Genomic DNA, 22907 nt, shown 5'->3' with positions numbered 1-22907 from the left:
TTAACTATTTTTTTATAAATTTATTTATTTGTTTATTTATTTATTTATTTTATTTGCTGTATAGGGTCTTTTTTGCTATGCGTGCACTTTCTTTTAGTTGCAGTGAGTGGAGGCTAACACTTCGTTGTGGTGCGTGGGCTCCTCATTGCTGTGGCTTCTCTTGTTGCGGAGCACGGGCTCTAGGCACATGGGCTTCAGTAGTTGCAGCACATGGGCTCAATAGTTGTGACTCATGGGCTCTAAAGCTCAGGCTCAATAGTTGTGGTGCACGGGCTTAGTTGCTCCGCGGCATGTGGGATCTTCCTGGAACAGGGATCAAACCCGTGTCCCCTGCATTGACAGGCAGACTCTCAACCACTGCGCCACCTAGGAAGCATCTTAACCATTTTTAAGTGCACAGTTCAGTGGCATTAAGTACATTCACATTGTTGTGCAACCATCACCAGCATCCATCTCCAGAACTTGTTCACCCTCTCAAACTGAAACCCTGTCATCATTAAACACTAACTTCCCATTTCCCATCCCCCAGACTCTGGCAGACACCATTCTACTTTTTTCTCTAAGACTTTGACTCTTCTAGGGACCTCACATAAATGGGATCATACAGTATCTGTCCTTTTGTGACTGGCTTATTTTACTGAGCAGAATGTCCTCAAAGTTCATTCATGTTGTAGCATTTCCTAAAAAGAATTTCCTTTATTTTTAAGGGTAAATACTATTCCTTTGCATGGCTATACCACATTTTACTTATCCATTCATCCATTGATGGAAACATGAGTTACTTCTACCTTTCGGCTATTGTGAAAAATGCTGCTGTGAACATGGGTATACAAATACCTCTTTGAGACCCTGCTTTCAATTAAGAGGAAGATTGTTGTAGTGAAAAGGATGGGGTGGATGCAGAGCCACTGCATTCTAGTCTAACAAAGAAAGAGAACAATGACCACATTCCAAGGGTTTTCTTTCTCAGTGCCACACCCTTCGATGAGCACTATACGCGTCTTATTTTCCTTGGTCATTGCAAGAGTCCAAGGATGGGTGTATGAATTTCCTGTGGCTACTGTAACAAATTACCGTGAACTTGGTCCCTTAAAACAACAGGAATTTATTCTCTCACAGTTCTGGAGGCCAGAAGTCTGAAATCTAGGTGTAGGCAGGGCTGTGCTCTCTCTGAAGCCTCTGGAGGAGGATCCTTCTTTGCCTCTTTCAGCTTCTGGTGGCTCCAAGCATTCCTTGACTGTAGCTGCCATCACTCCAATCTCTGTCTCCATCTTCAGATGGCCTTCTTTCTCTGTCTTTTTTCCCTTTCTTTTATAAGGACACTCGGCATTGGATTTAGAGCCCACTCTAAATCAAGGATGATCTTATCTCAAGATCCTTATTGAAAAGACTCTTATTCCAAATAATATCACATTCACAGGTTCTGGGTAGACATATATTGGTGTGGTGGTGGTTACAATTCAACCCACTACAATGGGAAACTGGTATACCCACTGGACTGATGGGGAAACTGAGGGGAGGGGAAGGAACTGACACAAGATACTTCTGCTGCTCCAGCCCTAGAACCAGCCGTTCTCCAAGGAGCCCTGATTCTTTTATTGGAGAATGGTATTTAGAAATCAAAATCTGTGCATGAGGTATGCTCATTGCTACTGTAATATCATTGCTTCTAGTGCTAGCTCAGCAGTAGGGTGATCAACCATCCAAAGGTTCCCCAGAATGTGGGCATTTCAGTGCTAGAACTGGGATAGTTTCAGGCAAACTGAGACAGTCACCATACCCAGAAGTCAGAGCTTTGAAATATGCACATGCAGATGTAGAGAACAAACATATGGACACCAAGAGGAGAAAGCGGGGAGAGGGGGGATGGGTTTGGAGCGGGATGAATTGGGAGATTAGGATTGCCATATATACATTACTAATAAGAAAAAAAATATCAAATTGTACACTTTAAATATATGCCGTTTATTGTATGTCAATTATATTGCAATAAAAGTTCTTGAATAAATAAATAAATAAATAAATAAATAAATGGAATACTTTTCATAATCCTGTCCATGCACCAAAGTAAATTAATCTACACCTGGCACTTTACAAATATTTTAAAATTTAATCATCTTAAGAACACTGTAAATGTATTTGTATGACAAATGAAAAATTGAAGTTCAGAATATTTAAATAACTTTCTCAACATATTGCATTTCATAAGTGACAGAGCTAGGATTTAAATAAAAATATGCCACCCTGGAAAGCCTTTACCTTTTCCTGAAATACCATACTACTTTCTTCATAGTGCTTCCTATTGCTTCCATTTGATTCCAAGGTCATTTATTGAGTTCTATTACATACAAAATATGACAGTCTGGGTATTGACTTTTGTCTATGGGCTTCACAACACCACAAATGATTTAATTCAACCCAAGTCTCTCTTTAAAGATGTTCTGTATTTATACATGTGACTGGCCAAAAACATGTAAGCTGTATTTCCTGTGATTTTCTTTTCCTTTCATATACTTCTAAGTTTTTTTAATAAAATTGTTCCCTAAAAAAAGAAAAAAGAAAAAATGCATGTGAATATGACACACACATCCATACAGGCACACCTAAGAAATATTGCAGGTTCAGTTCCAGACCACCACAATAAAGCGAATATTGCAGTAAAGTGAGTCACATGAAATTTTTGATTTCCCACTGTATGTAAAAGTTATGTTTATACTATACTGGAGTCTAGTAAGTGTGCAATAGCATTATGTCTAAAAAACATACATCCCTTAATTTAAAAATACATTTTTGCCAAAAAACGCAAACCATCATCTAAGTCTTCAGTTAGCTGTAATCTTTGTGCTGGTTGAGAGTCTTGCTTCAATTTTTTTTTCTTTAAGAACTTTTATTGACATACAATAAACTGCATATATCCAAAGTGTACAATTTGATATTTTTTTCTTATTAGTAATGTATATATGGCAATCCCAATCTCCCAGTTCACTCCCCCCCAACCCCCCTTGCCTCAATGTTGATGGCTGCTGACTGATCAGGCTGATGGTTGCTGAAAGTTGGGGTGGCTGCGGCAATTCTTTAAGACAACAATGCAGTTTGCCATATCTGTTGACTTTCTTTCATGAACAATTTCTCTGGGGCATGTGATGCTGTTTGATAGCCTTTTACCTACAGTAGAACTTCTTTCAGAATTGGAATCTATCCTCTCAAACCCTGCCACTGCTTTATCAACCAAGTTTATGTAATATTTTAAATCCTCTGTTGTTATTTCAATAATCTTCACAATACCTTCACCAGGAGTAGATTACATCTCAAGAAAGAAGCAACCCCTCACCCATTAAAGTTTTATCATGATATTGCACTAATTCAGTAACATCTTCAGGCTCCACTTTTAATTCTAGTTCTCTTACTGTTTCCACCACATCTGAAGTCACTTCCTCCACTGGAGTCTTGAACCCCTCACGTCATCTATGAAGGCTAGAATCAACCTCTTTCAAACTCCTGTTAATGTTGATATTTTGACCTTTTCCTGTGAATCACAAATGTTCTTAATGGCATCTAGAATGGTGGTGAGTCCTTTCTATAAGGTTTTTTTTTAACTTTTTATTTGTTTATTTTTTACAATAAACTGCATATATTTAAAGTGTACAATTTGGTATCCCAGTCTCCCAATTCGTTCCCCCCCCAACCCTCCCAGCTTTCCCCTTTGGTGTCCATATGTTTGTTCTCTACATCTGTGTCTCTACTTCTGCCTTGCAAACCAGTTGATTTGTACCATTTTTCTATAGTCCACATATATGTGTTAACATACAATATTTGTTTTTCTCTTTCTGACTCACTTCACTCTGTATGACTGTCTCTAGGTCCATCCATGTCTTTACAAATGTCCCTGTTTCATTCCTTTTTACAGCTGAGTAATATTCCATTGTATATATGTACCACATCTTCTTTATCCATTCATCTGTTGATGGACATTTAGGTTGCTTCCATGTCCTGGCTATTGTAAATAGTGCTGCAATGAACATTGGAGTGCCTGTGTCTTTTTGAATTATGGTGTTCTCTGGGTATATGCCCAGTAGTGGGATTGCTGGGTCGTATGGTAACTCTTAGTTTTGCAAGGAACCTCCATACTGTTCCCCATAATGGCTGTATCAATTTATATTCCCACCAACAGTGCAAGAGTTCCCTTTTCTCCACACCCTCTCCAGCATTTACTGTTTGTAGATTTTCTGATGATGCCCAATCTAACCAGTGTGAGGTGATACCTCATTGTAGTTTGGATTTGCATTTCTCTAATAATTAGTGATGTTGAGCAGCTTTTCATGTGCCTCTTGGCCATCCGTATGTCTTCTTTGGAGAAATGCCTATTTAGGTCTTCTGCCCATTTCAAAATGTATTTCTTAACATAAGACTTGAAAGTCAGAATTACTCCTTGATCCTTGGATTGCAGAACGGATGTTGGATTAGCAGGCACAAAAACAACATGCATCTCCTTGTACATCTCCATCAGAGCTCATGGGTGACCAGGTGCTTATCAATGAGCAGTAATATTTTGAGAGGAACCTTTTTTTCTGAGCAGTAGCTCTCAACAGTGGGCTTAAAATATTCAGTAAACCATGTTGTAAACAGATGTACTATCATCCAGGCTTTGTTGTTCCATTTGTAGAGCACAGGCAGAGTAGATTTAGCATGATTCCTAAGGGCCCTAGGATTTTCATAATGGTAAATGAGCATTGGCTTCAACTTAAAGTCACCATCTGGGGACTTCCCTGGTGGTCCAGTGGTTAAGACTTTGCCTTCCAATGCAGGGGGTGCGGATTCGATGCCTGGTTGGGGAGTTAAGATCCCACATGCCTTGCAGCCAAAAAACCAAGACATAAAACAGAAGCAATATTGTAACAATTTCAATAGAGACTTTAAAAATGGTCCACATCAAAAAAAGTCTTTAAAAAATGAAAATAAAGTCACCAGCTGCATTAGCCTCTAATAAGAGAGTCAGCCTGTCCTTTGAATCCTTGAAGTCAGGCATTGACTTCTGCTTTCTAGCTACGGAAGTCCTAGATGGCATATTCTTCCAATATAAGGATATTTTGTCTACACCAAAAATCTGTTGTGTAGCATAGCCACTTTCGTTAATTATCTTAGATCTTCTGGATAACTTGCTGCTTCACCTTATACTTTTATGTGATGGAGATGGCTTCTTTCCTTAAACCTCATGAACCAACCTCTACTGACTTCAAACTTTTCTTCTGCAGCTTCCTCACCTCTCTCAGCCTTCACAGAATTGAAGAAAGTTAGGGCCTTGCTCTCGATCAGGCTTTGGCTTAAGGGATTGTTATTGCTGGTTTGATCTATCCAGACAACTAAAACTTTCCCTGTATCAGCAGTAAGGCTGTTTTGCTTTCTCATCACTCTGGAGTAGCACTTTTCCTTCAAGAACTTTTCCTATGCATTTACAACTTGGCTTTTTGGCATAAGAGGCTTAGCTTTTGGCCCATCTCAGCTTTTGACACGACTTCCTCACTAAGCTTAGTCATTTCTAGCTTTTGATTTAAAGTGAGAGACACGTGACTCTTCCTTTTACTTGAACACTTAGAGGCCCTTGTGCGGTTATTGATTGGCCTAATTTCAATATGATTGTGTCTCAGAGGATAGGGAGGCCAAGGAGAGGAGAGAAGTTGGGGAATGGCCGGTCAATGGAGCACTTAGAACACCGATAACTTAAATTTGCCTTCTTACATGGCCGTGGTTCATGGCACCCAAAACAATCACAATAGTACCATCAAAGACCACTGATCACCATGATAAATAAAATAATAATGAAAAAGTTTGCAATATTACAAGAATTACCAAAATGTAACAGAGACATGAAGTGAGCAAATGCTGTTTTTAAAATGATGCTGATAGGGACTTCCCTGGTGGTCCAGTGGTTAAGAATCGGTCTTGCAATACAGGGGACACCGGTTCAACCTCTAAGATCCCATGCTTCAGGGCAACTAAGCCTGTGCACCACAACTACTGAGCCCATGTGCCACAACTACTGAGCCTGTGTGCTCTGGAGCCCAAGTGTCACAACTAGAGAGAAGCCCATGCACCACATTGAAGAGCCTGTGTGCCACAACAAAAGATCCCGTGTGCTGCAACTGACAACTAATAAATATTTTAAAAAATGGTGCTGATAAACTTGCTCGATACAAGGTTGCCACAAATTTTCAATTTGTAAAAAGATGTTCAACAACACAGGGTATATTGTAGTCTTCTCCAATATGGAGAAATCTGCAGTCTTTTAACTATTAAGTGATGTTTCTCCCTACTCTCCACCTAAGAAAGGGAAGGAGGAAGCAAAAGAATACTTATCAAGCAAACTACTGTACATTAGGTGTTTGCACCTCTTACAGATGTTAGCCATAAGAGACCACAGAACTGGTGACACGAGCAGGGGCTCCGTCTCAGGTAAACTTATTAAAGATGTGACCTGGAGCTGGTGACTTTACCTCTTGAAATTCAAGCATCTTGCCTCTACAATGGGCTATTTCAAGGATTAACTAAGGGTGGTAAGACTGCGGTCTCATATTGAGACTTGACTGGGGAAGAATCTGCTTTCCAAGTTCACACGGTTGTTGGCAGAGTTTTGTTTAGTGTGGCGTGTTGGACTGAGAACTCGAGTTATTCACTGGCTGTTGGCAGGAAGTTGCCCTCAATTTCTTGCCATGGGGGCCTCTCCAACCCGGAAAATTCATCAAAGCCAGCAGGAAATATCTTTCCTGTTAGCAAAATGGAAGTCACAGGTTTGTTTGTTTTTCAATTGAGGTGAAATTCATTTAACATAAAACTAACCACTTTAAAATGAACAATTCAGTGGCACTTACTACATTCACAGTGTTATATAACCATCACTTCTATTTAGTTGCAAGTCATTTTCATCACTCCAAAAAGAAATCCCATGCCCATTAGCAGTCATTCCTCATCTTCACTTCTGCAGCTCCTGGCAACCACCAATCTGCTTTCTGTCTCTATGGATTTGCCTTTTCTGTCCTTATGGATTCTATTTCATACAAATGCAATCGTACAATATGTGACCTTTTGTGTCTGGCTTCTTTCACTTAGCATAATGTTTTTATAATGTTTTTTTTAAGGTTTATTCATTATTTATTTACTTTTGGCTGCGTTGGGTCTTTGTTGCTGCACATAGGATTTCTCTAGAAAGCCTGGTGAGTGGGCGCTACTCTTCGTTGCTGTGTGAAGGCTGTCTCTACTTGTGATGACTCTTCGTTGCGGGGCACGGACTTCTCAGTGCAGTGGCCTCTCTTGTTACGGAGCATGGACTCTAGGTGTGTGGGCTTCAGTAGTTGTGGCACACAGGCTTAGTTGCTCCACGGCATATGGGATCTTCCTGGACCAGGGATTGAACCCGTGTCCCCTGCATTGGCATGTGGATTCTTAACCACTGTGCCACCAGGGAAGTCCTTTATAATGTTTTTGAGCTTCATCCACATTGTAGTGTACATTGGAACTTTATTTCTTATTATGGCTGAGTAATATTCCACTATATGCATATACCACGTGTTGTTTATCCATTCAGCCATGATGGACATTTAGGTTGTTTCCACCTTTTGGCTATAAACATTTGTTTGAATATGTTTCCAATTCTTTGGGTTATATAACTTGGAGTGGAATTTCTGGGTCATAGATTTTTATAATCCAACCTTAAAAGTGATATTTCATCACTTCTCTTCCCCCTTTTAAGTGTACCATTTAATCAGTTCTGGAAAATGTATATATGCCCACATAATCACCACCATAATTAAGGTACAGAACATTTTCATCACCTACAAAGTTTTCGTCTGTATTCTTTTGGATATATGTCAAGAAGTGGAATTTCTGGATCATATGGTAAATCTATTTTAATTTTTTGAGGAACCACATCCAATCACTTTTGTTGTACTATGTTTACTAAAGCAAAGTCCAAGTACCCTACAATCAAGGGTAGGGATTATACAAAGATGTGGGCACCAGATGTAGGGATCCACAGGGGCCACCTTAGAAGCTGCCCGCTATGTCTCATAAGCAAATCCAGACCACAGTTGCACCTAGAAATTTCTCTCAAGCATTTGAAACATTCCAAGCACATAAGCAGGTATTTTCTAAACAGTATATCTTTGAAGTGGGTTGTTACACTCTAAGGGAAAAAATTTAGGCTCAGTGGCAAAGTGACTTGACATCAGTCACCCAGAGCTGACAGTGGGGCAGAATTGAAATCCACACCTATCTCATTTCAAGAGATAGGCTTCTTCCTTCACCTCTCTGAGTCTCTTTAGGGAAGCATAAGATATGCACGTGGGAAGAGTTTGGCAGCGTCTCTGACGCTGAGCAGGTGCTTAGCAAAGGTAAGGCCATCATCCAGCAGTTACCGCCGATGTGGGTGGTTATAACTGTGCTTACTTTGCACTTTCTGATTGGTACCTGCTTGGAGACATCTGGGAAAAGTCCCAGTTTAATTAGGGGAGGATGCAAGCACCTAACTGAGCCCAGAGAAGCCAGCTGAGAGGTCAAAGTGAAGGCACTAAGACAGAATGTTGGCAGGCCTGAGAGTGAGTTCTGGTTTTGCTTCTCACCTGCTGCATGACCCCGGGCAAATTTCCTCCTTGTTAAATGAAAATATTGAACCAGGTCAAGGGTAGGTAAACGATAGCCCACAGGCCAAATCAACCCCCTGCCTGTGTTTCGCAATAAAGTTTTATTGGCACAGAGCCATGCTCATTTGTTTACACATTGTCATGGCCACTCTCGAGCTATAACAGCAGAGTGGAGTCATTTCAACAGACACTAGTCTGCACAGCTGAAAATATTGACTGTCTAGCCTTTCGAAGGAAAAGTTTGCTAACCTCTGGACTGGATGATTTGTAAGACTGTACCTCTAAAAATCTGATGATTAACAGAAGGAATGAGCGGTACAATTGACTAGGAAAAACCAAGGCAGTTGGATTTCAAACTCTGCGCCACCCCAGAAACAGGCATCTCACCATCCCTCAAGTGTCCACGTTCCCTCAGGAAAAAACCTAGCCATAATTAAGTATCTTAGGTTGGGCTGCTATAACAAATTACCACAGACTGGGCTTCTTAAACAATGTTTATTTTTTACAGTTCTGGAGGCTGGGAAGTCCAAGATCAAGTTGCCAGCAGATCCAAAGTCTGGTGAGGGCTCTTTTCCTGGTTTGTGAAGGGCTGTCTTCTCCGTGTATCTTTGCATGGCAGAGAGCAGAGAGAGATCCACCCACCATGTCCTCTGCCTGCCTCTTCGGAGAAAAACCTTAGCCTCCTAGGCCTTCTCCAAGTCCCAAAGAATACATTTAATCAGATAAGTGACAAAATGTAGAACCAAAGAAAAACAGTCAAGCAAAACAAAATATTAATAGTTTAGCCACTCAACAGAGTCAAAGATCTTTAGTAACTCCTCAAAGGCTATAGATAATATCCTGAGCCATATTCCTGAGCTATTTTGCAGATACTGAAACCCCCATTCAGGTGGAAGAAGTTAACTGTATGTTGACCACAAACACATAGACCCCAGATTGGTTGGAACCCTAGAAGTTTGATGATGTTGACTCCAGATTGCCTCACCACCAGCTAATTAGAAGAATCTCCATGAACTAATCATGCATCCTGCAACCCTATCCCTCACCCTGCCCTTAAAAATCTTTCCCTGAAAGCTATCCGGGGAGTTCGGGTCTTTTGAGCATTAGCTGCCTGGACTCCGCATTTGGTGCCTGACATAAATGCTGCACTTTCCTTTAACACAACCTGGTGTCAGTAGACTGACTTTACTGTGTGCTGGTGAGTGTACTCCAGTTCGGTTTGGTAACAAAACCATCACACAAACAAGAATGATTAATACAAGATGCAAGCTCATGGCTGGGAACATAACTGGGTGACCCACAGGGAATTTTCAAGTATTGGAAATGTTCTATTTCTTATGCTACTTTAGGGTCCCCTGATTTTGTACAACCCTTGAGCTAAGAATGGATTTTACATTTGTTTAATGATTGTAGATGGGGGAAAGAGAGGACAATTGCGTCATGACGTGAAAATTATATGAAATTCAAATTTCTTGTGTCCAGAAATAAAGTCTTATTGGCGACCTTCATGCCCATCTGTTTATATGTTGTCTATGGCTGCTTTCAAGCAACAATGATAGAGCTGAATAGCTGAGCCAGAGACCATCTGACCTGCACGGCTGAAAATATTTACCACTTGGACTTTAATAGAATAAGTGTCTAGGGAATTCCCTGGTGGTGCAATGGTTAAGAATCCACCTGCCAATCTAGGGGACACAAGTTCAATCCCTGGTCCGGGAAGATCCTACATGCCACAGAGCAACTAAGCTTGCATGCCATAACTACTGAAGCCCAAGCACCTACAGCCTGTGCTCTGCAACAAGAGAAGCCACTGTACGGAGAAGCCCGCGCACCACAGCAGAGTAGCCACAACTAGAGAAAGCCCACACACAGCAATGAAGACCTAAGACAGCCCAAATAAATAAATAAAACTCTTAAAAAAGTGTCTATTTTGTTATTTCTTATGGCTCATATCTAAATTTGTTATATCTTATGGCTAATATTGAGCCTTTCCAAGCTATGCAGTTCCTAGAACATGCTACACTCTCTCTCACCCCAGGGCATTTGCACATGCCATCCTCAAGGGGAGAATCCTTCTTTGCTTATTCTAGCTCCTGGTGACTCCAGGCATTCCTCAGCTGGGGCTTTCTCACTCCAATCCCTGCCTCCACTATCACATAGAATTCTCTTCTGTGTCTATATCTTCTCCTCTTCTGTCTCTCTCTCTCTTTTTTTTTATATGAAACCATATCCAAATTTTTGGCATTTATTGTATACCTCAAAACAGCCACCAACACTCCATTTTATGCACTTTGTGGGTCTGGGTTCACAGGGCATGGGCTGGGACTGCAAGGCTCCTTTACTTCAGATCTTTGATGGCAATCTTCCCCTTGTCCATTCAGGGGCCCATCTCCTAGAGGCAGCAGGAAAAGTTGGAGGTTCCCCTTTTCATAGTTACAAGAAGGGACTTGGAAGATGTGTGAGCAGACAGCAAAGGTGAGAGGCAGACTGCTCAGACTACCAAAGTCTGAGGTCTGGGGCAGCAGCACGAGGACAGGGATGGACACCACCGGTGAGTTTCAGCAGCTGGTTCAAGATGCTGGCAGTTGCTACTAAACTAGCATAAGAACAAAATGTTTTCCAAAGGCAAGTGGAAACATTTTTCTGGAGAACCTGGGGCTTCATTCAGACAGGCTAGAGTTGAGATTTTTCATCAGCACTTCTCTGCAGAGGATTGGGAGGCCATGATGAACAGACTTCAGTTTCTCCCCAGGCCTTAGAGCTGAACATCACTGCGTTGGCACAAGCTTACAACGGGCAGTTCTGGGCGCCAAGAGGTGCCCGGGAACACTTCTTCGGATAGGCAGCCAGTCCAAGGTGGTGATCCCAGCAGCCTCAAGAGCCCTCTTGCCCAGACCATCCATGCATCCAAGCTCTGGGCCAGGCTGGCCTCTCTTCAGAGTGATAGCAGCAGGTCAGAAGCCATGGTTTCATTTAAATAACTCTTAAGAACAGAAGCCCCCAGTGCCAGGGTAACTGATCCGGGCACAGGTTCAACTGGCAAGTAGATGTGGAAAGCTTCTTCCCATGTGAAGTGGGCACTGTGTGATATTCCTTAGAATATGAGAGCTGCCCAGCCATTCACTCCCTATTCCCAAGCTCAGGAAGAGTCAGGACAGTGGGGAGAACGCAGTGTCACCCAGACTAGTCAGGAACCTCACTTTGAGATAACAGCTCCAGGTAACGACTGGTTCCCAAAAGCAGTTATCTAGGCTCCTGAACCAAAGTCACATTCAGGAACAACTAGGTAAGAGCACCACAAGGCCAGGCAGTTAGCTGTTCTTAAGAAAGGCCTTTCCCCCACTTTGCCCAGTCTGGTCCTGGTAGGAACCCGAGCAGATGAATAACTGTTTGGTACCCTGCCAGCAGGACAGGCCAGCAGCCCCACCAGAGGAGTGCTGCTGTCAGCCCCAGGCGTGAGGCACATCCACTGGCCAACAGAACATCTATACACTCTGTACAAGTACCAGGGGAGTGGCAGCCCAGACCTTCAGCCCTCCTCAGTGGTGTCTTCTGGTGTGCCACTGGGACCTGTCAGTTCTGAGAGTGGTCTTTGAAAGTTGCTCAAGTACATATAGTTAAACTCTATTCAAGTTCACCTCCCCCCAGTGGGGACTTTAAAAAATTGTACTACACAGTGATATTCAATAGACCAAAGGCAGATCATAATTAGTAGAAAAGGGTGCCCCCCTCAACAATGCTGGCTCCAAAGGTAACTTTCAAGTACTAAAGGACAAGGTGGAGTTCATAGAACAGAGAAGTCAAGTCTCTCAACCTTCCAATGGCAAAATAAAAAAGTGTCAGCAGAATGTGAAAGGCTACTCTAAAACCCAAGACATTCCCGAAATGTTTAAAATAAAATCAGTCAAATCACTTCTTAATGCAGAAAGTTAATCAGAATTTCAAAGAAAGTGATTCTATTCTGAGACACCTACAGCCCACCTTCCCGGCCTGCCCCTCTTGCACCAGCCGCAGCATGGAACTGCAGCACACTGAGTAAATGTCAGATGAAACAAAGGCACATAATCTCTCTTCTCAATTAAAAAGCAAACTGACTAGGATATCGCCTCTAAAAAAAAGCCCATTTGTGGCTGTTAACTGTTCAGTGGCCCCTGACAGACAAAAGACTCCTTCTTTTGCCTGCACTAAAGAGAAGTGTCAATACAGAGACAGTCCTTAAACCGGCTGATCGCTGGAAACAAGAGAATCATGGAATGTGTACTGGAGAGGACACCAGAAATTGTCCAACTTTGCCTTAGCTGGGCCATTGGCAGGTCTGGAAAGGCTGAGTGGTGTACCCAAGGCTACTCTCTTGGTTGGTCTGCTAATTCTCATTTCTTTTTACCTGCATAACTGTGATGAAATTGCCTCTCCCAGAGATGTTACCTACACAGAGTTTGTGTTGCTTTGACATACTGGGCCAAATGGTGGAGTTCAAGTTCATGTGGATCATCGTGAAGTATTATGACATCAATTACAGCCACAGAGGGTTGGGGGAGCGAGAGCTCTGTCTCCCCGACACACGTAGCTCATCACACTGTCATTCGTGATTCCAGTTATTTTCCTCAAAGATCCAAATTTTCCAAGATAATCTGGGGTTTTGATAACAGCACCTAGAAACAGAGCCTAAAACGCTGGTCTGTTCCTTTTATAAATAAATAAATAATTAAATGCAGCTCGGAGGCCGACATCCTGCTCCGCTGACAGTCCTCTTCCCAGGGACACAGGCGGGCTCCTTCCTTCCCCAGACTCATGTAAACATGGGCACTGGCACACTTCGTGTAAGAGCAGCAGCTTCTGTCTCCAGATTTTGGGGGTGGGGTGGGGGGAAGCTTTCAGTTTTTCTGATTAGGGGGCCGAATACCACTTAGTCTGTAGTCAAGAGGCTGGCGGGCCAGGCGTCAACCTCGGGGAAGTAGGGGAGGTTTCAGAAAGCTCCTTGCTAGGATCTTTAGGTTTGTCCTTGAGCTTCTTATCTTCACGGCTGGGAAATACATCTCTGACTTAGGAAAAAGCCATAGAAATCACCTCTCTTTAAAAAGGATGGCCCTGAGGCCAGAGAGGCAGGGACTGCACAAGGCCACAAGCCAGCTGGGGTTGGAGGATAATGCAGGACTGGGGGTCTGAGCTCACGGCGCACTGCCCACCACCTGCCCACACGAGAGGGGTGAGAAGTCACCAGGAGGGAACGGTCTAGACTGGGCCTACTTTGGACACCTACACTGGTCCTCAACCACTGCGACCTTCAGGGCGGGGAGAACTGAGCCTGCTGAGCAGCTCACTGTACAGGTCTGCCTTCCCTGGGGAAAGCGGGATCCACTCCCAGCCCAGAATGAGCGAGACATTGTCCTCTCCCACCCTTGGCCTCACCCACCTCCCCACTTCAGCCTCATGGCTAGCTCACCAGGAAGGCTTCCATATGGTTCCTGGCCTTGTCCAGGTTCTGCTCTTGAGAGGGCGAGGAGGGGAGAGGGAAGTGCTGCCACGTGGCCTGTGCCCCAGGTCCAGGCTGGGGATGAAGAAGAGGAGGAGCAGAACTGGGGCCCCCAGGGCTGGCTGGTGAGCAGGTGGGCGCCAGCCTAGGAGAGAAGCTCCAGGAGCAGTCTCCAGATGTGCACGGTGCCAGGATTTTCAAAGCCGGCTCCTGCAGGGGCGATGCTGGCTGCCAAGAGGAAAACTTCCCGCTGGCTGTCGACAGCCTGCAGGCCCAGCTCCTGCTGCAGCTCCACCATACTCATGGCCTCGCTCAGGTCCTGCTTGTTGGCCACCACGACGACAGGCAGGTCAGGGTCCTTGTCCAGCAGCTTGTGCAGCTCCTGTCGGGCCCAGGGCAGCCGCAGCCGGTCAGCCGAGTCCACCATGAACACCAGCACGTCTACTTCATTCACAAACTCCTTCCAGTAGAAGCGCAGATTCTGGCTGCCACCGATCTCCAGCAGGTCCACCTCGAAGTCCTTGGTGGGCAGCCGCACGGAGTTGAAGCCCCAGGTGGGGATGTGGCCTTCCAGCGGTGGCTTCCCGGCCAGCACGCGCAGAAACGTGCTCTTCCCAGGGCCATCCAGTCCCAGCCCCAGCACCTCGCGCTGCTCCAGCTCCTCCAGCGCCGGCTCCTCGTCCTGCTCGTCCTCGGGGTCCCACTCGTCCCACTCCGGAAGGCGCGCGGGCTCCGCGCCCCACCAGGCCTCGCCCCCGCCGCAGCGCCGCTCCAGGCCGCGGCCGCAGTAGGTCTTCCAGAGGATGAAGAGCACCGAGCCGAGCACCGAGCCGAGCACCGAGCCGAGCACGGCCGCCGCGCCACCCAGCGCCAGCACCAAGGGGCTCAGCGGCCACGGCGCCATCGGGCCGGGCGACGGACGCGGGCGCGGGCTGCACGGGCCGAGCCAGCCGGCCTGACCTCTTCTGTCTCTTATAAAGACACTTGTCATTGGATTTAGGACCCATTTGGGGTAAATCCAAGATGATCTCATCTTGAGATTCTTAACTACATCTTCAAAGACTCTTTTGCCAACTAAGGTCACATTCGCATGTTCTGGCAGTTAGGGCACGAGTATATCTTTTTGGCAGCCCCCATTCAACCCACTAGCCTTGGTGACATTAAAACCTATTGGTCTGTCTTGCATTCTGAGTGGATCTCCTGTGATAATTGTAACATTGGTCATTTGGAAAATATTGGTTCCCTGAGTTATGCAGAGGTAGCCACATTTTATTATTCAATATCAGAAAGCTACATTTGTTAATATCACCACCATTTTGTCTCAGGAGAAAAGCCTTTTAAATGCATCAGAAAGTGATCAGACAGTGGCATGCATGGGATTTCCAAAATTTTGATTTTCCCTTGAAAGCTTAAATCTTATCATTGGCAACAGAACTGACAGTTGTTTTCCTTGAAGTAACAGGCTCCTTTTGTTCGCTTTTGAGAAAACGTCTGCCACACAGCCAAGCCTGAATCATAGTTTGACAGATATTTTAAATAAACATGGTGTTCCCTGTAAAAAGATGACAGTTGGACTCCAAAATTTGTTCAAGTGCTTTTTTTAGAGATGACCGTAGAACTCAATGCTCAGTAGGAGGGCTTTATGTGTATTTCTCATTTTGTCACACAAAATATTAAAGAGACATGGACTCACCTATTGTGGGGTAAATTGTGTCCCCCTAAAAGATGTTCTGACGTCCTAACCTTTAGTATCTAAGAATGTGACCTTATTTAGAGATAGGGTCTGTGCAGATGTCATTGAGTTAAAATGAGGCCACCAGGTTGGGCCCCAATGCAATGAGACTGGTGCCCTTATAGGAAGAGGAAAAGTTGAACTCAGACATAAAGAGGAAAAGGCCATGTCACAACGGAACCAGGGACTGGAGTGATGCGTCTACAAGCTGATGATCAATCGCCAAGGATTGACAGCTACCACCAGATGCTGAAAGAGGCAAGGAAGAATCTTTCCCTAGAGCCTTGGGAGGAAGTATGGCTCTGCTAATGCCTTGATTTTGGATTTCCGTCCTCCAGTGCCGGGGTCCAGCCCAGGCAGGATCCAGGGAGTCCCTTGGGAGGGGTAGAGTCGGCGATAAAGGAGAGACAGGAGGCAGTGGAGTTGCAGAGGCGTGGAGTTCAACTTTAATTTTTGCTCGGGTCTTATATATCCTTCATCTTGTTATGTGGCTTTTTCCATTAGGGGCCCCATATCCCTCCCCCAAATGTTCCAGTGATTCCGCAGGGGGCCCATCCTTAGTCAGGTGATGAGTCTTCTATGTAATCATCAGTTCTTCACGTTCCTGTCCACAAACAGTCGAGCATTTTTTCCCCATGCATAACATTTCCATTCTTGTTTTGACCCTCTAGTGGTTTCAAGGGGGAGGGGAACACAGGATAACAATCTCTAAGGGCAGGCCTCTCAGGCGCCACAGGCTTGAAGTGACAGACACATTGTCATCAGGTTAAGCTTAATCAGTGCGCTACATTCTCTATGCTACGTGACAGCAGACATACAGGACATGGACATAACATAGATACCCGTAATATTCCGTTCTTATAAGGAAAGGGTGTATGGGACATTTTATAGGCAGCTTTGGTTTGACTGACCCTCACTTCACCGGAGTCCTTAAGTTCCTATACTTTTATCTTATACTAAAAAATTATGATGATTAGAATGTGCATCCTGCCAGCTCTTGTGAGGCCGAGGGGGCAGAGGTTTGGGATAATTGTGATTGGGTGAGGCAGCATTCCTGATTACAATGCATGGCCCATTACGGCCGAATTGCCAGCATGGCCCAAGGGTGGGGATAATAAGTTTAAACATTCCTCCATTACCCGGGCCCCCTAAGGGTCTACATGTGATTTGTTTGCGGCCCATAGAATTTCCACAACACCAAGAAAGCGGGGGCGGGTAGCCACCATTCTTGAAGGCGGCGTAGGCGCCCCTTCACCCAGAGAGCTCATCATTCCTAGAAAGAGAAGTACACAAAGGAGACTCATAGTGAAACTAAATCTCGGCGAAATCCTCACACTGGTACTTCCAGGATGACCGCCTTGCAGTTCTCCCAAACCGAAGATGCCTTCATCGGAATTCCCGCCTTGCAGGCCATTCACGGAGTGCTCGGCCTTGCCTGAGCCTTTAGGCAATCCCCGGACGGCTCCCGGCCCTCCAGAACCCTGAGAGAATGAATCTATGTTGTTCTAAGCCCCCCAGTTCGTGGTGTTTTGTTATGGTAGTCCCAAGACACTCACCCATCACCCAAATATCCTGAGTAGATAGAGACCAATACAGGCTGTACAATGGAATACTGCTCAGCCATGAAAAAGAGCTTGCTTTTGATACACGTGACAATATGATGAATCTGAAAGGCATTATGCCCAGTGAAAGAAGCCTCAAAAGGCTACCTTCCGTTCGCCATTCATGTGACATTCTCCAAAAGAAGAACTTATCTTGACAGAGAAACGGGGAGTTGCCAGGAGTTGGGAAGTGATGCCCAGAGGGACAGCCTGAGGGAGTTTCGGGGGATGAGAAAGTTATTTGGGTCAGTATCCGATTGCGGCGGCGGTTACACGAATGTGCGCACGCACTGAAATCCTCCACCCGCGCATCAAAAATAAGTCAATTTTATCGTATGTGAATTATAAAATAAGATGAGAAAGTGAATGAGGGGGGAAACACTCAAGGGTTGAATTTTTTTCTTATTAATAATTTTTACTGTTTCACCAAGCTTCAGCAATAAAATCAATTGACACTGGCTCCCCCCACCCCTTTTTCCTTCCGCTGTGCGTGCGCTGTGGTGAAACAGCACCATGACTCCTAGCGCATTTGGTGCTGCTGTCTTTGATTCCTGCTAAGCCACCAGCAGGATGCTGTGTACCGTCAGGGCAGATGCCAACCCAGAGAAAAAGGCAAATGATGTAGTATGAATGTCATGGTTGGGAGTCAGACCCTGTAGATCCTAGAAACCGATTTCGGGGACCACAGGGATGCCCTGAGCACATTTGGAGAAGCGGGTATTAGAACCTGGGAGGTCCGATGACCTTACCATTTTGCAGATGAGGAAACTAACATTCAGAGAGGTGACGTCGCTTACCGGAGGGGGATAGGAAGGGGCTTAAACTGTGGACTGCCAGACAGAGCAAGCGCAACTGTCCAGAGAGCTGGACCATCCAGCAATTACAAAACTCAGGAGCAGGCCGGCCTCCAATAACTTAGCGCATCTAAATTATATTTAATATATAATTTTATATTTAATATAGTTACCATAACAGTATACTATGATATAGTATAAGTAAATTAATATACTATATGTAGTTTGATTTAATATGTACTATAAAATAGCACATAGTACATTAATGTACTGTGTAATTTAATTTACTATGTACTATTAACAGCATATAGTAAATTAATATATCATACTATATATAATTTGATCTATTATGTACTATAATAGCATGATAAATTAATATAGTATATGTCATTTAATATGTGCATCAAATAGCATACAAAAATATATGTGACTAATTTACTATATACTATAACATAATATATAGTAAATTAATATGCTATATATAATTTACTATACTATGTACATTCATTGCATATAATATGCTATATAGAGAGAATAATATATACATATATTTCTAAAAATAATGTAACCTCATTACAGAACATTTAGAGAAAGATAAATAACCCTCAATCCCAGCTAAGGGTTGTATTTTGGTCTATTTCTTGTCATTTTTTCCTCCCTTTTACTTCTAGTTTTGTTTTGCTTTTTAAACATAATATCCACCAAACTCTACCTTCACTTCTGGACCCGGCTCTTTTCACCTAATATTTTATCCTAAGATGTTGTCCACGATGCTACACAGCTGCTACACAGTCCAGTTTGGTAGCCGGCAGCCATGTAAATTTAAATGGATGACACCCACATAAAACTGACAATTCCCTTTCTCAGTGGAACTAACCCCGTTTCAAGCACTTAATCGCCATGTGTGGTTGGTGGCTGCCCGTATTGCGCAGCACGGACAGAGAACATCTCCATCATCACAGGAAGTTCTATGGGGGCAGCACTGCTCCAGAAGCTTTCTAACCAGTATTTTAAAATAAAGGTGATCTCTGTGATACACACGTGGTAAAGGATGCAGCGATTCCAAAGGGTGAGCAGTGTTCCCACGTCTCCTCCCCATCCCCAACTTCTGCCTCCCTCCGCAGACACCACCATGCCCCCTTGCTGTTCCCCCCTTTAAAAAAAATTCTTTCCCTATGTGAGCATGCAGACATATATGTGTCCCCACCTTTTCTTTTGAACATAACTGCCATTTCACATCTTGTGTTTTCCACCATGTGTATTGGAAATTGTTCCTTATTTGTACTACAGAGCTCCCTCTGAAAGCTCTAGGGGAGGATGCTTCCTTGCCTCTTTCTGCTTTTGGGGGCTCCAGGTGTTCCTTGGTTTGTGGCCACATCATTACAATCTCTGTCTCTGTCTTCACATGGCCTTCTCCTCTTTCCCCCTCCTAAATCCCACTCTATCTTTCTCTGATAAGGACACTTTTTGGATTTAGAGCCCATCCTAATATCCGGATGATCTCATCTCAAGATTCTTAAGTTAGTTACATCTGCAAAGACCCTTTTTCCAAATAAGGTCACAGTCACAGTTTCCAGGGGTGAGGACATGGATGTACCCTTTGCAGGGGCCACCATTCAGCCCACCACTGTATGTCCCACATGGGTCTGTGGGACATACAGCAGTGACGAGGTCGAGGAGACAGGTTGGGTCTTCTTTTAAGAAGACTGGATTTTATTCTAAATGTTGAGGGAAGAGATTGAATAGTTTTCAACCAGAGATTAGTCACCAGCTGGCTGAGAAGTGAAAATCAGACTTCAGGGAGTCAAGGTGCAGATGGGGAGACGAGTTGAGAGGTGATGGTGGAGCCTGGATTGGGTGGGAGGTTCCTGAGGTTGGACTTGGGGCGACAGGGAGGAACTAAGAATGACTCTGGGTTCAAGGCCTAAACAACTGGGTGTATGGATGACCGTTAATGAGATAGAGAAGGCTGGGAGACAGTCAGATGGTCTGGGGGGGGAGGGGTTGGTCATCACCACCATGCTTTAGCTGAGTCTCAGAGAGGGAGCAGCTTGGCCAAGTCACAGCACTAACTAAACTAAGCCCCATGCCTGTTTCCCCAAACCCACGTATGGGGAGTTGAATTTTCTCCCCTCAAAATGATGTTTGATTCAAGTCCCAATCCCTGGTACCTGTGACAATGACCTTATTTGGAAATAGGGTCTTTGCAGACGTTAAGCAAGTTAAGGAGAGGTCATAACTGGATTAGGGTGGATGGTGTCCTTATAAGACATGGGAAATTTGGGCACAGACACACAGGAAGAAAGAACACAGTGTGATGATGGAGGCAGAGGTTGGGTGACACGGCCATGAGCCAAAGAATGCCTGGAGCCCCCAGGAGCTGGAAGAGACAAGGAAGGATCCTCCCCGAGAGACTTCAGAAGGAGCTCGGTCCTGCTGACACCTTGATCTCAACTTCTGGTCTCTAGAATTGTAAAAGAATAAATTTCTGTTGTTTTAAGCCACCTTGTTTGCAGGACTTTGTTATAACATCCCCATGAATCCAACCCACCAGGTGCTGTCTGGCTCCACTATGATGCAGCAAGCTCTGTGTCTCAGTCTGCTCATGCTGCTATAACAAAATACGACAGACTGAGTGGCTTCAACAACAGACACTTATTTCTCACAGTGTAGAGGCTGGAAGTCCCAGATCAAGATGCTAGCAGATTTGGTGTCTGGTGAGAGCCCAGTTCCTGGCTTGTAGATAGTTGCCTTTTTGCTGTGTCCTCACATGACCTTTATTCTCTGTCTTCCTCTTCTTATAAGGACACTAATCTTATCATGAGGGTCCCACCCTTTTGACCCAATCATCTAAACCTAATCACCTCTCAAAGACTCCATCTCCAAATACCATCACTGAGATGATTAATTTTGTGTGTCAACTTAACTGGTCTGGGGGATGCCCAGATAGCTGGAGAAAGGGGGTGTGTCTATGAGGGTGTTTCCAGAAGAGATGAATTTTGGATTGCTGAACTGAGTGAAGCAGATGGCCCTCCCCAACACAGATGGGTCTTTCCAATCAGCTGAGGGCGTGAGTAGAGCAAAACGATAGAGGAAGGGCAAATTCACCCATTAACAGTCACTCTCCATTCCCCCTCCCCCAGCTCCTCTAATCTGCTTTCTACTTTTTTGATGGTAGCTGTCCCAGGGGGTGTGAAGTGGTATCTCGTTTCTTTGATTTGCAAATAAACAATATTTTAAAGTAACTTTTAAAAAATCAAAATCAACACAAGCAAAAATCCATGATGAACAAAATGTCAAAATCTTAAAAACAAGATCCTGTGCTTGCATACTCATCTCACTCACTCACCTTGCTATTTTTTTGGTTTTGGTTTTGTTTTTTTGCTGCGTTGCACGGCTTGTGGGATCTTAGTTCCCCCACCAGGGTATAACCTGGGGCCACCGCAGTGAAAGTGAGGAGTCTTAACCGCTGGACCACCAGGGAATCCCGGCCTCACTGTAGTCTAAACTGATGTAATTAACATGGATTTTTCTGCATTGATTTTGATTTTTTAAACATATTGAATTGAAAGGTTATCTATCCTTTTACGACAATAAAAAAATTAAAAAAAATATTATTTATCTCTACCGCTGGGTTGTTTTGGCGCCTCCCGCGCCCCGCAAATGTTGCCCCCCAGGCCCGTCAGCACCTCTCCTGCGTTCCCCTCCCGCTCCGCACAGGGTTCAAGCTCACGCGGCAGGCCCAACTATGGCCTCCAGGGGGCGCTGCGTCCCCGCTCGTGCTCAGCCCAGGTGAAGAGCTTGATTCCGTTTATTCACATTTCCCAGCCAAGACTGTTTTTCTGCAAGGTGGGAATGATAACATTAGGCTTGCGGAATCGCAGAGGAGGTTTGGAAAATCGCCTGCCTAGGGCTCAGCGCCTACTCAATACATAATGATAAAGCCCCGCATTGCGTTAAGAGCACAGATGGTGGAGTATTGTACAGTTTTACTACAGAGAATTGGAAACACTCGCAGAAGTAGGCAGAGTGGTGTGATGAGCTGCCCGCCCCAGCCCTGACCACCGTTACCCTCCGACCAGCCCCACTCACCTCACCCTCTAGGGTTCTTATTTCAAAGCAAGTCCCAGTCATTCTATAAATCTTATCATTCTGTAAATATTTTATTCTGAGCCTCTAAAAGATAAAGACTTGGAAAAAAAAAATAAAACTAACCACAATGCCATCATCATGCTCTAAAAACTTGGCCAAAAATTCTTTAATACCCACCGATTCCAGTGCAGCCAACAAACGGAGTTTGCCACTCAGCTCTGTCACTCCCTTGCCAGGAGAAATTGAGCAAATTATTGACTTTCTCTAAAGTTTGTTTTCCTCATCAGGAAACCAGGGTAGCAAACTGAAGTCCCCAGGTCACTGGGAATATTGGAGACAGTATGTGTCTTAGCACCTACAACTTCAGAGTCCCTCGGAATATAATAGTATGATTATGCCCAGATGTAGAAAACAAACTTATGGCTACCAGGGGGGTAAGTGGGGGGAGGGGAGGGATAAATCGGGAGATTGGGAGATTGGGATTGACATATACACACTACTATATATAAAATAGATAACGAATAAGGACCTACTGTATACCATAGGAAACTCTACTCAATACCCTGTAAGGACCCACATGGG

At 44.3% G+C, this 22907-nt stretch overlaps 1 protein-coding gene across 1 annotated transcript; it reads right to left on the bottom strand.

Annotated features, from left to right (window-relative positions):
* Positions 1–12948: 12948 nt before the first annotated feature.
* LOC130836103 (ADP-ribosylation factor-like protein 10) lies at positions 12949–15010 on the bottom strand. Its single transcript, XM_057708071.1, has one exon. The coding sequence runs from the start codon at positions 15008–15010 to the stop codon at positions 14252–14254; it is 759 nt and encodes a 252-aa protein (XP_057564054.1). The 3' UTR covers positions 12949–14251.
* Between the last annotated feature and the right edge of the window lie 7897 nt (positions 15011–22907).

Source organism: Hippopotamus amphibius, chromosome 15 (assembly GCF_030028045.1).
Source record: "Hippopotamus amphibius kiboko isolate mHipAmp2 chromosome 15, mHipAmp2.hap2, whole genome shotgun sequence".
NCBI lineage: Eukaryota > Metazoa > Chordata > Mammalia > Artiodactyla > Hippopotamidae > Hippopotamus > Hippopotamus amphibius.
Note: the sequence above shows the minus strand (reverse complement) of the source record. Positions and strands in the feature narration are given on the sequence as shown.

What these genes read in the sequence shown, in the direction of transcription:
- LOC130836103 (XM_057708071.1), bottom strand. Translation starts at nt 15,010, where the DNA reads ATGGCGCCGTGGCCGCTGAGCCCCTTGGTGCTGGCGCTGGGTGGCGCG.